This window comes from Helicoverpa zea, chromosome 18 (genome assembly GCF_022581195.2).
Source record: "Helicoverpa zea isolate HzStark_Cry1AcR chromosome 18, ilHelZeax1.1, whole genome shotgun sequence".
In the NCBI taxonomy this organism is placed as follows: domain Eukaryota; kingdom Metazoa; phylum Arthropoda; class Insecta; order Lepidoptera; family Noctuidae; genus Helicoverpa; species Helicoverpa zea.
This window is the reverse complement of record NC_061469.1, coordinates 5,720,540-5,739,092: the sequence shown is the minus strand read 5'-3', so window position 1 is coordinate 5,739,092 and position 18,553 is coordinate 5,720,540. Positions and strand designations below refer to the sequence as shown.

The following is an 18,553-nucleotide window of genomic DNA, read 5'->3' as shown; positions in this document are numbered from 1 at the left end:
TAAACTTATAGCAACATCGCCTCATTCGTTGGAAAATAACAGTAAGGTGAAGCCTAACGCGGACCGTGAATGAAATTGGACTTTCTAATCAAAAATAAATTGTTAGATATTTTTCTTATTCCCTTTACTGATCCAATTTGTTGTGAAATAGATATTATTGTTTACAATATTAAACTTTGCTGTGTTTTTTTATTACTTAGTTTTTCTTGGTATTTTAACTTTAGGTACATTCAAATATAGCTATTATGCCAGGAATTAATAGATTTATTCCTTTAGATCTACCAGATTTTGAAAATTCCTTTGCATCTTTACTAATATATAAATAAGCGTCATATAAATAACGTAGGTAATTATCCAATTGTTAGTATAGATAAAATGGCGGTGAGGGTATTACAAAAAGTTATTCAAATATCGCTTTATAAAATAACGTCAAATCAGTCGGGATATCAGGACTAAAGGAATCGAAGTAAATAGAATTGGGTGAAATAGAATCAATTTATACAACACTACTTGAAAGCTTTTATGAAAGTAAACACATTTGGAATGTTGAGATTTTCCTTAATATTATGTGAACAAGATCCTGCATACCTCGTATTTTCAGGAATTTCTATGAACGAATTTTATTATCTTCGTAGCTTTTAGTCGGTTTCTCGGAAGGACGACCTCAACTCTTTCGTTTAAATTGTTTAAGGATTTGTTCGTATCATTTCCGTATTTTGTTTGTGAATTTCGTAAATAAAATATCTGTTGTAATTTTCTTCAAGAAACCGCTTTTCGGGCAATTCCACCATAGGTAAGCAATCAACGATTTCAAATGTTCTGCCGATAGCCACTGTTTTTTTTTTTTACAAAAGCTCAAGAAGATTTTGAGATCTTTATTAGGGACCTAATAAAGACTTCCAGAACGACATTTTCTCACGTTTATTTTTATACCCATCATAATATTTATTTCTCGTCAAATTCATTGGTCGCTCCCGAGATAAGTGCTAATACACGATAAGTACTAAGTAAAATATATGGACGAAAAACTGCTCAAACTTCACCAAGGCAAAGTAATTCGACAAGAAAAGCTCGTGGCTCAGTAACTGTTATGTAAATATGTTACACATTCAAAAACCGACAAGAACTAAGAAGAAACTGTAGGTCCCGGCTGTCATTGAACATCCTTGGCAGTCGTTACGGGTAGTCAGAAGCCAGTAAGTCTGACACCAGTCTAACTAAGGGGTATCGGGTTGCCCGGGTAACTGGGTTGAGGAGGTCAGATAGGCAGTCGCTTCTTGTAAAGCACTGTTACTTAGCTGAATCCGGTTAGATTGGAAACCGACTCCACCATGGTTGGGAAAAAGGCTCGGAGGATGATGACCCAAAAACCGACAAGCAAAAAAACTTTATTTTACATGCGTACTTTTCCAATTTATTATTGCTGGAGTTGCTATGAACTATAACAGCGAACGTAAAAAAATATTATTTTGTTTATTGATGTAAAACGATCACAATATATAAAGATAATTTAATTTCATTGAATTTTGGAAACTGTGTTTTGTCATGCAAAAAAAACGTTGAAACCAAATAATATAGATATGCATTGCGTTTCAATTGCAGTTTTGTTTTAGAATACTGTTAGACTTTATTTGTTCAAAAAGTATTTATGTTTGTTTATCATAAATGATGGTAATACATACGTACCTAAGTATAATCATCGGCAAGGATATTGAGCCCTGACCTTCACCTGCGCAGAAGTAATTTATTGGTTTATTGCCATAAGTGTACGGTGCGCAAAGCGATCCCCACTCTTCCGCCGAGAGCTCATTATCCGTGCCGATAACCATACTTTTTTGTATAAAGGCTCAAACAAGTTCCAACATTTCTTTGACGTTTTTGACGTCATAAATTTAGAAAACTCCACGGTCTGCGTGGTCTGAAAGTTCATTTCAGTTAGGTAAACTCTTTCGAAGTAATTAGAGGCAATTTGCGACAAAGGGAATAAATGATAAAACGGGAACAACGGTCTCGTGCCCGAGAAGGACTGTAACTTAATAATGATGATGAAGATAGGAGAAGGGACTTAGGTGTACCTATAGGTCATGGTGGTATCCCTATTTGAAATGTTTTCGTGTGTTGTTGTAGCTAAGAAAGCAGTTCATTATTCTCATGTATTCATATTTTGTGTTATAATTCGTATGCTTCCTTTTAGATGGTATCGCGCGGGAAAGAGCGAGCGAGGGAACTTCTTCCCACAGCTGGATAAAAAGTATATGTCCTTCTTAGACTCTGTCTTACACTATATGTCTACCTACCCATTTAATTGATTTAGTAGTTTTAACCGCAACAGACAGAAAAACCGAGTTACTTTCGCATTTTATCAAAGTAAAATTAAGTAGCATTAACAAATAAAGACAATTTAGGGCTTAACATAGTTATTGTTTCCCATTAGACCACATGTTTACCTGTTTCACTTCAAACAACAAGCACATAGGTGCTATAAAAAGTAACAGTCTCCCACATTTAGGTTTACTTAGGGAAGTAGGCAAGCATCTCAGGTGGGCTAACAACTTAGCTCAATAACCTTTAAACTTAACTGTCTTATGGTACCTATGTAAAGTGCTTCTGCGTAGTTCTAGCTTCATACTCATTTGTTGGACCTTGGGTACCTACTTTATGTTTCTGTACTTACCTATCTTCTTAAATCGCCACATTCAATGAGTTTCAAGAACAATATTAACCTCACCACCGCACATTAAGGTGTGATTTGAAATAATATTGTTAGATATGAATCCTCCTTGCGACCAACCTGGACTGGCAGGGCTGGTATAAAAGAAGAAGTTATGGCGGGCAGAAGGATGACGGATGTTGAAGACATCATGACTTTATAATTTAATTTATTGAATCAATGTTGTATGTGCTATGTGAATTGGCTTTTGCTTAATCGTTTGTAAGAAATAAACCTTAACAGGTTAAATGTTTATAGATGTGCGTGTTTTTCATATTCGAGTAGATATCACTTCTGATCTGACCTCTAAGAATATTGTGGGTATGTACCTATCAGTTTTAGATAGTCGCGTTTATCGAGGAAGACAATTTTTTTTATTCGGGTACATGTGGAAGATTTCAATTACGCGAGTTTGACACAGCTTTCTGTCAGTCAGCCCAGTCTAACCAAGGGGTATTGGGTTGCCCGGGTAACTGGGTTGAGGAGGTCAGGCAGGGCAGTCGCTCCTTGTAAAGCACTGGTACTCGGCTACATCCGGTTAGACTGAAAGCCGACCCCAACATAGTTGGGAAAAAGGCTCGGAGGATGGATGGACACAGCTTTCCGAAGCTCGTGCACCTAAAAGACGAACATGAGAACTTACGGTACGATTTTTTTTATGTACACCTCACAGATTTAAGCACAAAGACATCCGTAACCACAACGATTACAGTGTATAGATGTTATAGATTAGGCGTTACCTGTAATTCAAAAACTATAATTTTATAATAACTGTACAACGCGCACTGTAGCGCCCCCTAGCTAACAGCAATTAAATCTTTGTCTAGTCACATAGACAGTATTATTAAAAATAAAATGTAGATGGCGCTGTTGACAACAAATTCTTATAACAGCGACATCTATTAGACATTTCTAGTAGTTTTCAACAGGCGGTTTGCCGCCTTTTCCTTTCCTACCTTGGCGTTTTCCTTTGGGACAATTACAACTGTTTTACAAATGGAGAGAGTTTTAAAAACACTCGCCAGATGTCGTTAAATACAAACATACTAATCGAGAACCTCTAAATAAAAATACTTCTACGCCAATGGCTTCGTTACGACGATACTTATATAAATCTTGTCTTAAGAAAATTGCAATTCATTAGAAGATTGAAATAAAACAACAATATTTATTTAGTATTAACTATTCATATATTTCAATAGGTATCTTTTATAATTATAATCTATTTCCTCTAACGCTCCGCGCTCAATATTTGGTTTAAGTCTAAGTGAAGACGAATCAACAGTTGGTTTCAATCGACTTATAATAATCAACAGTCAAACAAAAATCTAAATGATTACATTTAATAGAGATATTTAAATGTAAGCTTAGAATGTATGTTAGCGTTTTCCGTCAGTTGAAACTTTACAAATACTGGTTCACTTTAAGGTAATAATTATATAAAAAAAAAAACTCTAAACTATTTAGTGGGGAATGTTAACTTTGGTATAAAATATTAATTATAAACAACAAAACATTATTCAACCTCAATGCACTCGAGAAACGAAACTTAAATCGAAGCATAAATTAAAAGAAATACTGTTTAATAAAATAGCCTAAGACCAGTTCCGAATATATTTACAGTGACTGGTGAACTTAAATTTGTAAACTAAATAGCCTTACTTATAACGATGATCACACAAAGTGGAGTTCCAGAAATATATTTGTCTCTTTCTTATGTACTTAGAAAAAACTAAGTGGACAAAGATGACAGTAAAGCAAATATGTATTTTCTTAAAAGAGGAGTGAATCATTAAAGTAAGGCTATAAATAAAGCGAAACGGAACTTAAGATAAATTAAATTGCACTGTGCAGTAGAAACGCTACATACAAAATCAAACTGTACTGGGATATTACTATAGAAATTCAAATATCTAACGAATTATAAGAGTTGTTTTTGTTATATTTTTTTCTCTAATGCACCATAATTATGTATAGGCTTTCTACAAGATAAATTCAAGGCTTAATTTAGTAGGTACCGTTATTTTTATTTTGTCTAATTCCTATTACATAAAATTCCGTTTAATGTTGCTACGAACATTGAAGAAATAATATAATCAGTCTATGAATGCTCCTCGAATATAAATCAAAGTAGTTTAATATTTTCTTTTTACATTAGGTATGTACCATTAATAATCACCCTTTGACTGTGCACTCATTTATTAATCAAATGTGATGTATATTTTAATCACACAACTTATGATTAAGCATTAATTTTAATTGTAACTTCTTAATCAAAGGGTTTAATAAAAGAAGCACTCTAGACTGTGACCAAAAGTTTCTATGAAATATATTTCTACGATTATTTACTAATAGAAAAGTAAATAATGATTTTGCGCGAGAAACGATTCGCTAAAGAACACAAGCGGTATGCTCTAACCCGAAATCAATAAATACATACATTTGTGTGAAACACAATAATATAAAAAGGTTTTAGAACTATTTATGTCTCGAATAAGCTAGGTTATCACAACATTTACAAAAAGCGAGTAGCCTAACATTAGACATCAACAATTCAGTTTTGGTATAACAACATATAAAAAGATTCGAATCATATTCTCTCTAATTAACTATAGAATCGTTATATTATGTCGAAGTTTAGCATTTCTCATTAATAGTCAGTCAAGCCACGACCTAAGAAGTAATTTTTATTATTACTAATATATGAAACTGGGACATCTTTATATGATAATAAATATAAGGACATGTTTTGCTACTATACATACGTACACAAACAATATCTGTATTGCAAAGAACTGTTCAACTTCAAAACAGAGTAACAAGCATTATTCAATACGAAGAATTGTCTACAGTAAAAATTTAACAATTAAACAAAGCAGTTACCGGAATGAAATTGAACAGTCGTTTAGATATAAGAACACAATATTGCACATAAACGGTTTGCTACTATGTTTATATTAAAAGAGCAACACACCAAATAAACAGTAGCGACATCTATCGACTGCCACCAAAACATGCGTTTAGCAAAACCTCCTAAATCCCAGATTACCTTACTTGGTCATTTCTAATCAGATCTCTTCCACTGCAGTCATCCAAAAAATGTGTACAAGAGTACAAGACCTTATAACAAAGTCCATAAAGTTCAAGATACGTTAAAGCGGTGGAGTCATGTGTGAATATCGTACACGTGTACTTTAAATAGGACCTTAATATAACCCCATAGGGTTGATATTTAAGCGGTGGAATCGTGTGTCGAAGGATTGGGGATGACGGTGCCGGTGACCTGTTGTTCCCGAAGCCTTCGCATTTCCCTGGACATGGAGTTCAGCTCTGCTTGAAGTGACATCTCCTTTTCACGTAAACTTTTGATCTCATTTTGCCATGTCTGAAAACAAAATAATAAAATCAGAATAAAGTACAATAGTCAGCTCGTGTTTGAAGAGTAACAAGGACGATATAAAGTAATTTCTTTATTTCTTTGTAGCAGTAACTTGGGCTTACGAAACCGGCGTACATTAAAAACGGCGTATATTGTAAACCGTGGTTCAACCTGGTTAGGTACCAAAAAATTTCATCCTAATCGAAGTGGGTCAAATTAAGATTCCAAGATTTTCTTACTAGTTAAACATAAGCGTGTTAAAAACACTTACAATATTCTGTTTGAGTAGATCAAGCTTATCGTTCTTTAGACGGCAAACTTCTTGGCGTAACATCTCGGCGTCTCGTGGCGTGATCTCCCCGCGGCCGCCGCCCGCCGCACATCCACCGCACGCGGCCCCGGCCTCTGCCGAAGACATGGATTCCAGCCCCGTGTCGCTGTCCACGTATACACCACCTGGACACACGAAGGCTTTTGTTAGTATTGTACTACACTGCTCGTCCTTAGTCATGTGACAGTTTTTTGTAATATTACACTTAGGGTACGTCTTCACGGTGCATGTAGCTAGCTAGCGCATGCATTTTAAAAACGTGCGGGTCCAGCGACTCGCGCATGTACCAAAGCAAAGTATCCCCCCGCGTACTCTTGTCACTTGTCATTTGTCACTTGCGCATGTTAACTTGCTCCAGCTACTTGCACCGTGTAGACGCACCCTTTTTGAAAGAATATAGGTATGTATTGTCAATTTTTATCCTTGACATGAGGAACAAAAACATGGATCATGTTTTTATTTTTAATTCCAAGATCATGATGTTTATTTGTGGCTGTGATGCAATGAATTAGGGTCGTTTAATATAAATTATTGCCGCTGAAGTTCATAATGAATGTGTAAAGACCCTTATTCGTTGCAAACATAAGTCATCATTTTTTTTTTTGTGAAAATGTGTGCTTTATTCAACCACAATTTAATAATCAATTTATATCAACTTTAATACGTATACTTTTAGATCGAATAAGTTTCATCTTAACTTATTTATTCATACAAAACTAAATAGTGTGCAACAAGAACTGGAACGAAATAAGCATTGTTGTGATTTACAGCATTCAAAAAAAACGTCGAAAAGTAAAAGAAGGTACGACTACAAAAAAAAAACGAAGAAAGTTAACCAAACAACATTCATTATATAACGAAACAGACATCCATATTAAGACAATACTTTTATGTACTGATTTGAAGACAAAAACCTATCTAAAGATCATCATGCCTCTAGATAAGTGAAATAAAAACATTCAGATACTGTGTTCTAGTCTACAGGACTAACCTGTTGCACTTTTACCACAACTCAGCCAGTCCTTGTCGTCTAATGGGAAGAAATCACACTATTACTTCACCGAGACTATGGAATGTCCATATGACTTACGCGATGACGTCACTATCATGCTATGTCTTACTGAAGGGAAATATGTTCGTTGTTGGCGGTAGCTTAATGAGTTACTAGTGGTTTATCATAGTAATACTACATGAAAATACTGATGAATGGATTCAAACGAATTAATATGTAGTAGTACAGCGATATCGTCACATAGCCTTGATACTAAATTATGACCTTAATTTCTCTGGACTTGTGCCTTCAAAATCAAAATTCCTATCATTTGATATTTACACTGTTGTACGGTAGACTGCACATCAGTGGTAACTGTCATGCACCTTAACTGAATAGTAATAAGTACGATTTTCCTATGAAACTGTTACCACTGACCTGAAGTTGACTGTACTCACCTAAACGACCTAAATAGAAATTATAATGATGAAAAGGTATTATTTTTCATCATTATAATTTCTATTTATTCCTTTAAACTAAGAACTATATTTTCTTTTAATAATACTAACCAAGAGGATCCAAATCCACAGAGTTTAAGCTAGAATCGTCGCTGTGGTCAGTGAGCGGCGGGCGCGGCGGCGCGGCGCGTGACGTCACGTCGGGGCTGGACTCGCCCGATGCGTGCGAAGCGCCCGACCCGCCCGCCGACCGCACCGACACGGCCGACGCGGACGACGACGCCACTGACGACTTGGAGCGAGCGCTCTGAAAGGTAAAACAAGGTTAAACATATCTTCAAAACCACGAAGGTAGCAATTGGTAACAACTAATGGTAGCTGGTAGCAATTAGGTAGCAACTCTCCATATGTATTTCGAGAAGATCAGTGAGGAGTGACAGCGATCCTGACGTTAACAGTTTAAGAGGGACTATTAACTTAAAAAGGAGAATCGTATTATTTACTTCATAATAAACTCGATTTCCAACCAGAATTGATCAAGAGAGGTGATTAACGCTAAATAAGATGAAGCCTGTGCCCAGCAGTGGGACGAAAAAGGCTGGTGATAATGATGAAACTCGATGAGTCATTGATATATCGTATAGGGCGCTACAAATCATAGAACCCATGGATATAATCCATGAGCTCAAAAAGGTTGCTATAATACGACGCTCTATTACGGTACTTAGTAATAGCAATAACTATTAAGTAATCTATGTTAATATAAGGTACTTCTCTTCAGCAGAATAAATCGATAGAATAAATAAAAATATAGCCCACAAAACAAAATATGTAGTAATATTATTCAATTAGCCACCATTGTCATTAGACAATTAATTATTCAAGATGATATACGAGGCGTTTTAATCCCCTATTCCAATTAGATTAATCCCAAAATAATTACTTAGAATAGCATCAATAGGTGTCTATCTACCCATGCAAATATACAAGACCATCGCAATGGGTGGTGACTATGTTTCCTAGTTCCTCTTTATTTGATTACTTTATTGTTGTATGCATAGTTCTGAGCCATATGCGGCGAAGAGGTGGAAGTCCATTTAAGTGAGCACGCTGATGAACAGAATATTAATCAGTACGCGAATCGCATTGTCTCCGGTCTTGCATTGATTATAAATCATAATTAATGTTTTGATAGAAGACACTTTCTTTGTATTGGTGTCATTTTTAGAACTATTTGAGTTATAAAAGGAAAGATTATTATTGATTATATGAATGGTACTTACATTAGGAGTATGTGTTTCATTCGGAACAAACTTATTCTTATTCATAGGATTCTTGTTGCTATCGCCTGAGAGATTCGTGTCAACGCTTGGTGATCTGAAAATTAAAAATAACTTTTCATTATATTTGAATGCAATATCATTGAAAGGGTTTATGTAATTCAAAAAAAATAATAATTCAAACTCATAATTCAAAAAAACTTAAATCAATTTTCGGATACACACCTGACTTTAGAAATAAGGGCCTTCTTAACAGTATCAATGAACCGCGCGCCGGGTCCGTCTTGCTTCGGCGTGCCGTCCGGCTGCGGCGAGACCGCACCGGGTTCCAACCTTACACCAGCTCCTAAGAACTCCGTCGTCTTAGTCTTCAAGTCATTGACCAAGTTCTGAAGCAACGACGCTCTGGTCCTCAACTCGAGTTGAGCGAATTTTTCCGCCTTGTAACACGCGTTTTCTGCGTTTATCAGCTTCGTAAGCAGGAATTCCTTGAACTCTCGCCCTTTGCGGAATATCGACGGCTGTGGGAGAGTAGGCCCGAAGAATGGTACGTCATCACGAGCGGTGACGGCCACTTTGTACCTGGAAACGTCAATTGTGCACTCTTTAATATAGATACTGGCTGACCTTGAGTGGTCATCGTCATTTTATTAGATGTAAGTAATTGATACGAGACGTATGGTTTAATAGTTTCAATTCTGTGGTTAAGACTAGATTAACCGCAACATTTTGATATTTGGTTTAATTTAGGTTTAATTTTAGCAAAGACCGAGCTCTTTATGAGCCAAACAAATCTGTTTTCGATTTCTTGAATAAACTTCCACAAAAGAGTTCACATGACCTTTATCAGCATCGACATCTGTGTTGACTCCAACGAGGCTTTATATGAGCCTTAATGAAGCAATTGCTATTTCTAAATAGGTACTCAGTACATTTAACCTTTAGCAAATCTGAGAAACATTAAGACGTTCACTGGTCCGTCCACTAGTGTTTATTCCCATAAAAAGCTCTCTAATTACACAGTCCGGATTCGTTTGCATATAAATTACTGAGAAAATTTCCATTCTACTTTCCGAGCCATTTTCTCGACTTGCTATGCAAATAATGCTACTGTGCGTTGTTGAGAAACAACAAACTTTATGTTAAACAAGTCACTTGACGAGTGGGGAAAAAAGTAACAGAATCTGAAGTTCCAACGGATTAAAAATAGAAGTCATTCAGCGGCATGAATATAAATACCTAAACTTCTATAGACAGACCACTGAATTTATATAAGATGTTTGGATTTTATTTCGGAGAGAAGGTGGCTAGCAATCATTCGGGAATAGTTGGAAGCAAGATTGATACGCGATGTGGTCGATAAAATGCATAGACATCGTAAAAAAAAAATGTTCATAGCCTTAATAGTTGGACATCACCATAAAGAATTTTAAATGATGGCTTCCTCCCAATCATAATTTGAAAGGAAAAATTAGGAACTTTTCTGAATGGAATATGGACTTTATATTTACCTGGTCTCCCCACCGGCAGATTCCAAATGTGTGACCACGATGAACGCGTGGAGGAAGTGTGATGCTATCATGTCAGGCGTGAAAGGTGTTGCCTTCTCCTGTAAAAGTAACAATGGTGAAATTAGCAAGAAACAATTTAATTTGTGACACCTCAAAACCAAATGTTGAAACTAACTTTTCGATTATTAGAGTCTCATATCATGAGAGATAAAGAATTGATACATACAAAATAGCGAATAGTAATAAATGCATCGGAAACTATTTACCAACCAGACAAGCTGTGTATTCAAGAGATGATTGATATGAAATAGATCTCAAAGCATTGCACAATAAAATATTTAGTACGAACCATTTGCTATCCTGTTTAGGTTCTTGTAACTATGTACTTACGCAAACTGTGCCATAAAGTCGTTAAATTATTGCAGCACTTCGCATAATACAGTCATAAACAATTTACTATGAAAAGCATTTCGGCATTGCTGTTGTGTGGTTGAATACTGACTGCACAATAGTATGATATTATTAATTCATATCGATATAAGTAATGGCATCAGAAAGTTCGCTATTCACTTTGAAAAGCAGACTTTCTGGTAGGACAGAGAAACTTTACTTTTGCAAGTCTAACAAAATAAACCTAATGCAAGTGGGCTATTAAAACTACGATTACAAATCAAGCTTTTGACTCTTCCAAGATATAGGGGTGATCTCCTGACGATAAAACCATTTATCAGACATTCTAGATACGGAAATACAAGAATTGCAACAAATTCTTACTTGAAAAACGATCGCCACGATATCATTGCCGACGTGCCTCTTCCTCTGCAACTGCTGAGCGTCACCTGCAGTGTGCGGCAGTAAAGGAGCCACGTGGAACATGATCTCCCGATTGTGGTACGTTTCGTAAACGGCTTCTGTTCCCGTGTGCCCGTTTATTATGTCCAAACCTCCTCGGTAACCTGGTGGAGATGTTTTTTTGTTAGAGCTTCCAATTTTAGGACGTAAAAACTTATCATTGAAATAGTTGTAAGTTGAGATTTGACTTTAGTTTTTGAACTGAATGATTGAAGGCCTATAAAATTGCTTTGATCTCCACACAAAGAACTCAAAATAACAAACAATACTGTATAAGACACAATGCGCAATGCAGGTGCTTTATTTAAAAATATGCATCCTCACAATTCATATTATTTCGATCCAACTGCTACGTTTGGGTTCTTGGCGTGAAATTAAGCCCGAAGAGTTCTGAACGCCGAAAGCCTAGTGTAAGCCTGCAGGCACGCTGCCAACGGATATAGTAAGTATGTTTACGGCAAAGAAAACTAACCCTTATGATCCTTCAATTTGATTTTCTGCCCAAGCATGTCTAGAAACTCTTCGAAGGCTGGTGAAATTTCGTTGTTGCCGAATAATTGTTCCTCTGTCGTCTGCCCGTATGTCTGGTATAGGACTCCGAACTTGAAGCAGTTGACTAAGACATGTTCGTCGTACGCCGCTATCAGGGATGACGCGTTGAGACACATGACGGCCGTGAAGTTGTCGATGTTCACTTGTTCGTTTAGCATTTTCGCCATTTTGAGAGGTGGTGGCATTAGTCCTGATCCTGGAACAAGATGAGAAGGTAGATTGTTTATTTTGGACAAAATTCGGCTGAAACAAAATTGTACTGAACAAAAAAAATAGTTATACTATTAGACTTTTTCTGATTATGGGTGCTGAATTTGCACTAGTGCAAACCTGTCGGCGCATCATGTTGCCATAAATAATGAACTTTTGAAAGACATGAATCGAAAAGAATTTCTAGATAAGTAATTAGCAATCGAATTTTAGTGGAAAGAACGAAAAAGTGAAAAAAAAAAACAGAAGAATGCCACTTACTCGTGGTGGGTATAAGTCCATGCATAGTTTCCGTACGAAGCCTCAACAATATTCTCGTGTGGTCCTGACTAGCCATGTGCTCATTTTTGAGGGACATCACTACTGGGCCGAGATTTTCATCAGATCCAACCAAATTGATGTGTTCCTGTGTACAAAAGAAAACAATATTCTGTGATGGATTACAAAGCATAGATATTTTTCGGAGTATTTGCTGTAATAGTTACAGAATAAATTCGTCGAAATATTTTACACAACCATACCAAGAACAACAGAGTATCATTGTGGTTTACGTAAACATAAAGCAAGCATCGTTGGATGAGAAATTAATTTAAACCATGAACACGAGTTATTGTGTGTTCCTGGTAAATATCAAATATTGTGGGATTCAAACAAAGCTAATGTAAGTAATAAGGAGATCTCAAAGCTGACAGTATTTATTTGATATTAGGTACAGTTGAAATAATCTCTCGAACATTCCATTTTCTTAAGAATCCTCATAATATTTACGGGCTGTATATTTTTTATATTTGTTCTTCCGATATAGTAGAAAGGCTGTTAGAAGGTTATGTTTTTTTTTTGTTTTTGTAAATTATCGTTTTGTACGTATTTGGTCTATGACTTCATATGTCGGTTAGCTCACCATACATGCGATCGTTACATCAGGTAGTCAATTACAGAAGTAATGACAAAACCAATATTGACCATCATAACATTACTAAAATAGCCATCAGTGAAACCCGCACCCCATGGAATACTGAAAGGGGATGTTTATAACCACATAGTTATTTCAAGGGTAATGATTTGGCTCGTTAATGGTTATTTTATGTTCCTATTTGTCAGTAGGTGATCAGAGTTCAATATGTATTTTATTACTTTTACTATGTTGATCGTAAATTTTATTTTACTTAGGTTAATGGGCTAGAAGATTCAATAGTTAAGATTTACGAAACAAGGTGAAATAAGACCCAACGATAGTTCTCTTTTTTTATGCGAAATCATCAAATGCCCCCTTCTATTGGTTAGCAGCGTGAAGGAGTGTCAGACTCTTACTGACTAAAACCCGTCATGTTCCTTCTTAGGCCTTTTATGTACCAGGGCCGCGGTAACCCTTTCGAACATTCCCACAGTCGCGAACGACCCTCAGGTTTACAATACATTAGTGACCTAATAATATAAACTAGTCCTGATTGTAATGACACCAAAGATGACCAAGTTGATCTAATGACATACGTACTCAGTTCAGCAATTATTGGCTGAATCAGAGCATTTAAAGATGATGTCATGCCTCAACATGTAATGAACTGATTTTCCACACCCACAAGGAAAGAAGAATGAGGTAGTTACACAAACAATGCATAAATTAATAATTTAATAACCAGTTTCCATGTAATTAAGGTAAACAAATAGGTTTAATTCAAAACACAGGATAACAGGTCAGCTTTAACTAGCACATATTTATCTGAATTTAAATATATTCAAATATAGGAAACTTTGTAATTATTACAGTTAATTAAATCATGTTTTTAATTGCGTTGGTCTTAATTAGGATAGCACTGTTATTATCAGTGCCTAAGTGATGTAAACAACATAAAGTGTCCCACAAAAGCTGAGAAATAAAACAATGTAAATAGCCATTGAATTTCAAATGTTTACGCAACATAAACCACTATATTTTAATCAACTCAAGGCCTGAACAAAAGCTCTGTATTCCATGGGAGATGTTAATTAAAAACAATACACTGTCGCCATTAACCTTGTCAGACCCTATTTTTTATTCCCAAGCATACAACCTTTTTGAAGGATAAACATCATTGTCAATAAAACAATGCCTGGTCTCAATGAAAACGTGGAAAAGATACACAGTTGGCAGTTGGTAATTTATAACTACGACATAAAGTAAGTAATTGAAGAAAATCAATTTTATTTTCAAATTAATGGAAAGGATTACTCTTAAAATTTAATTTATTTTAAGAACTGTAACTTTTTCGTAATTCGTAACTTGAAAATGATACCAAAATGCAATTCACGCTCTGAAAGTTTTTTGAATGAAACATGAATCCTAATTACCCCGTATAGCAGATGCTGCAAAAATGCAGTGTAAAAAGAAAACAATAGATCATTGACTGGGAAACACCGCTACAGGGCTTTAATCATGATATTTCGAACCAAGTTTGCGAGTTTGCAAACATTTTTTGTACCTGTTAAAAATTAAAAGTGATAATTTATTTGATTACACGGCTCTGCGTGATTATTATAATCATTCCTTCATCGTTGAAATACGAGGGTTTTTTTTTTTATTTTCAGAAATATCTCAAATTTATTACTTGGCCCTTTCACGTTGCCACAAAGAGGCAAATTGAAAGCTAAAGATGGTAATTGAAGGGACGAGGGGTTAATGCCCCTTTTCGAACTCGCTGATGGATCACGTCATCTGAGATGGAATCTGACAACATTTTTTTCAATTTATTCAAAAGAGCTATTCAATATCGATATTGCAGATTAAAACATTCAGAAGCGTCTAGAATAAGTACCAGTATAGCCATCAACGATTATGCATAATTATTGTCATTGAGCAGGTACTGACCTTTTTGTTGAAAAGGTCTCAAGTTGGAGTGATTGAAGTGTGCAAGTACTCAAGTGAGATCTCCTAGAAACACTGTCATTATAGCTCCACAAATATCACATTCTAAGAAAACGATTTAATATTCTACTCTATTTGTGTACGAACTGAAATCACGATACTTGTTGGTATTTTAGTATCCTTTAGCACCGACATCGGAGATTCAAAAAGTTGTTCAAGAATTACTTACCAAGAATTGATCATGCTCTGTTACTCGTCTAGCACTAAATCGATTTCGTATAGGCAAACAATTTTCTCCGAAAAATTCCAAATCGATAAAACGAACCAATGTTCCGTTGAAGAACAGCTGTTCACCTCAACCGTACTAAAACAGATTTTATATTTTTCATATTCACCGATTTTTCGATTCACGCGGGTTACCTAAAATGGTAATAATTTTTCTACCCCATCATTTCTTCCCTAGAATGAATTGTTCCCAAACCAATTTCGCGTTATGAAAGAAGACATTTGCTTATTGCTTCCATTTATCTTTTCTCACAGGCATCTGTCATCGTCAACGATTTGAACGAATGGATTGGCGAACAAATTATCATTTAACGAAGTGTTATCAACGATTTCTTTTTTTCGTTTTTTGCTACTGTATTGACAGTTATTAAATAGATGGGTTTTCGATGCAAACGATTACTTCTCTCAATTTGAATCATGAATTCCGAATTATTTTTAAGTATTCGAGTAAGATAAACAATTTCTACGCAGATAAACCTTTCTAAAATGATTTTTGGTTGGATTCCTGTCAAATATATATTTGCACGTACGGCATAACATTTTATATCACCGGCGTTAACCCTCAATAGGTTTTATGGCAGGACATGATGGTCCTGGCAGGACGTATTTACACGTCAGCATAGTACTGGTATCGGCTTAGTGATCGGAGCATCGCATTCATCTAGCCTAACCCTTGCGGTGTCACAATAGCCCATCAGCTTTACCGGGTTGACGGGTAACGATTGCAATATTTTATGCAAATTGTATGAGATACGCACTTTGGTCCTTCACTAAATTACGGTTGAGTGTTCGTTTTAATGTATGTTGTAAATATTTTAATCTTTTAACATCTAATGTAACTTTAAACATCTTAAATGTCGTAGTGAGGGACGAAGAGTTCATTTCGAAACAATATTTTAATGGTACCATTGCGTTAGGAGTATCAGCAGCCAAAATTAGGTTAGATAGACATTTATCTATTTCAACTACTAGTGACAATAACAGTGGATTCAAATTGTGGGAACCAAGTAAATTGCAAGTTACGTTATGTCCATTTTCTTTGTATAACTAGAACAACGCAAGCATTAACAGAACGCAATGTTAGAAAAATCCTTCACCTGAATATAAGCAAGTTACTGCAATTGCGCGCCTTCCCCTTAGGCTATAAAGCAATAAATCAAATAACCCCTTGGTAAAAAAGGCACAACAACTGGTGTCAGTACATAATTAAATTTAAATTAGGCATGCTACAATAAGTCAGACGAATTTTCAAAATTCGAACGTGGCGTCTGTTAAGATTTTTACGCACGATAAGGCCCGGTACACACGGGTTGAGACTTAAATTGCTCTACAATGCCGTAATCGGCGCAATCTACATGTAGCTGAGAACTTGGCGCACTGGGCGTGAAGCCAAACCGTTCCGCGTTGGTAAGCCCAGACGCTTTTTCCCACTATCGTGCGCGAGTTATTTTTTTATGTAATGAGTGTGGTCGGACCCTTAATCGGTGGTTGGCGATGCATTTGTTTTTAATTGGTGGACACAGTTTTTTCCCATATGCAGCATATTTTCTCTCATACATTAATCAGAGCTAGACCAGTTTTTATAACATGAAATCAAAAGTTTTTATATTGAACAGCGAGTGTGTCAAGAGTGCTTGAATAAATTTATTATATAGTCTCAATAGTTAGGTTTACGCTTGATCAGATTTTAGAAGAAAAATTATATTTTACGATTGTTTATGGTATTGAGATGGAGACAAAGAATTTATTAATAAATATCTATTAAAATAACTACAAGAAAACTATTTTCCAACTTAAAATAAAGGAAAATTTACTCATTGCCCCAACTCTTGGAAAAGGCTGACGCAAGTCTACAATTTTGAGAAATTTTAAACGAATACTATTAAAAGTTTCGAAACTTCACGAAAGATTATATAACGCTCCGATGTACGCTATCGTAATTGTTTACATTCATTGCAGAATGTCTGACAGAGACAAGGCTGAAGGCGCTCTTATACTATAGTTCAATGGATGGAAGTAGTGGCGTCCACAACCACATTACTTGTGGTAACCAACTTTCCCGACTAACATTATGCACTTACACGATTCGCACTCTAATGTACTGCCTTGTAACATCGTTCGAACATACTTACACAGGAACCGAACATTACTTAGACATCGGTGGCTCGCCTTGCGGTTTTGTTTACGTGTAATTTTACTTGCAGAAAGTATTGGCTGAATATTTTAACATGGCAACTTTATGCCACATTTTCATGACATTAAGCGGCGGGTGGGTTGTCGTCGCATTTATGCTGGCAACAGTTTTCAATTTGGCGTAGGTCAGTTTTTTAAACTAAGAACATTATATTGTTGCCAACGATTCAGTTTTTGATTTACGTGAGATAAAACAAATGAAAGTCAGGGTTGATTTTTTGTGAACAACGAAAAAGCCATCGAAACCATGAGAGAAAAATAAATAAGTAGGCGTTCAAACAATACAAAGCCCATTTATTGATCAAAGAATATAAAACGAAAAGTGTCGCATGTTCGAAAGATAGCAATTATGAAGATTCGAAACGTTACAAAAAAGGTACAAAAAGTGAGCCTATGGGCGTGGGTATGGGAAAGTTCACACGTGGCTGTAACTGTACCGATGTGGTGTGCGTACTAGAATCGACTGTGGCCAGAGACAAGAGCGTAGCGGGTAATGAAAATTTGTGAGCGATTCCACGCAAAAGTTTTGGAAGAATCGGGACTCGAGACACGTGACTACTTGCATTGTGGTATTAAAAACTCTTCTTTTGAAGGAATTTCATAAATTACAGCCCTGTAGGCTTTGATTTACCCGGCAGTGAGACTCTAGGTTATGGTACACGTCCGTCTTCTTATAAAAGGGAGATAAAATTGTACAAATATTTGTAACGGTTTTTATCAAAAACGCTTGGAAGCAGCAATGGTTTAACTCGGTATTCTACCATGTCCTCAGTCTTAGTTGACATTGTACAGTCGCGCAGTGAAATATAGATCATATGCTCGGCACGATGTAAAGCCTGCGATAACATTATAAAAGAATGAAATGATTACACCCATGTGAAATAAAACTTAGAAGCTTTAAACAATGGTGCAATTCACTGAATGCTTGAAGGGTATCTTGTAAATAGACAACAAAAAAC

General features: G+C 35.9%; 1 protein-coding gene across 10 annotated transcripts in view; it reads right to left on the bottom strand.

Annotated features, from left to right (window-relative positions):
• Positions 1 to 3,877: 3,877 nt before the first annotated feature.
• The window catches only part of LOC124638996 (rap1 GTPase-activating protein 1), a 267,806-nt gene continuing 253,130 nt past the window's right edge, over positions 3,878 to 18,553 (bottom strand). For 8 of the 10 annotated variants that reach the window (XM_047176199.1, XM_047176196.1, XM_047176195.1 and 5 more), the window contains 9 exons: positions 12,536 to 12,680; positions 11,985 to 12,260; positions 11,435 to 11,616; positions 10,661 to 10,758; positions 9,375 to 9,731; positions 9,153 to 9,246; positions 7,981 to 8,176; positions 6,361 to 6,560; positions 3,878 to 6,095 (listed from right to left, as the gene is read on the bottom strand). In XM_047176199.1, the coding sequence (XP_047032155.1) occupies positions 5,943 to 6,095; positions 6,361 to 6,560; positions 7,981 to 8,176; positions 9,153 to 9,246; positions 9,375 to 9,731; positions 10,661 to 10,758; positions 11,435 to 11,616; positions 11,985 to 12,260; positions 12,536 to 12,680 (1,701 nt within the window). In that variant the 3' untranslated portion in view covers positions 3,878 to 5,942. Of the gene's footprint in view, positions 6,096 to 6,360; positions 6,561 to 6,800; positions 7,451 to 7,980; positions 8,177 to 9,152; positions 9,247 to 9,374; positions 9,732 to 10,660; positions 10,759 to 11,434; positions 11,617 to 11,984; positions 12,261 to 12,535; positions 12,681 to 18,553 lie in introns of those variants that run through there. The other 2 variants (XM_047176197.1, XM_047176203.1) reach the window with 2 other exon arrangements.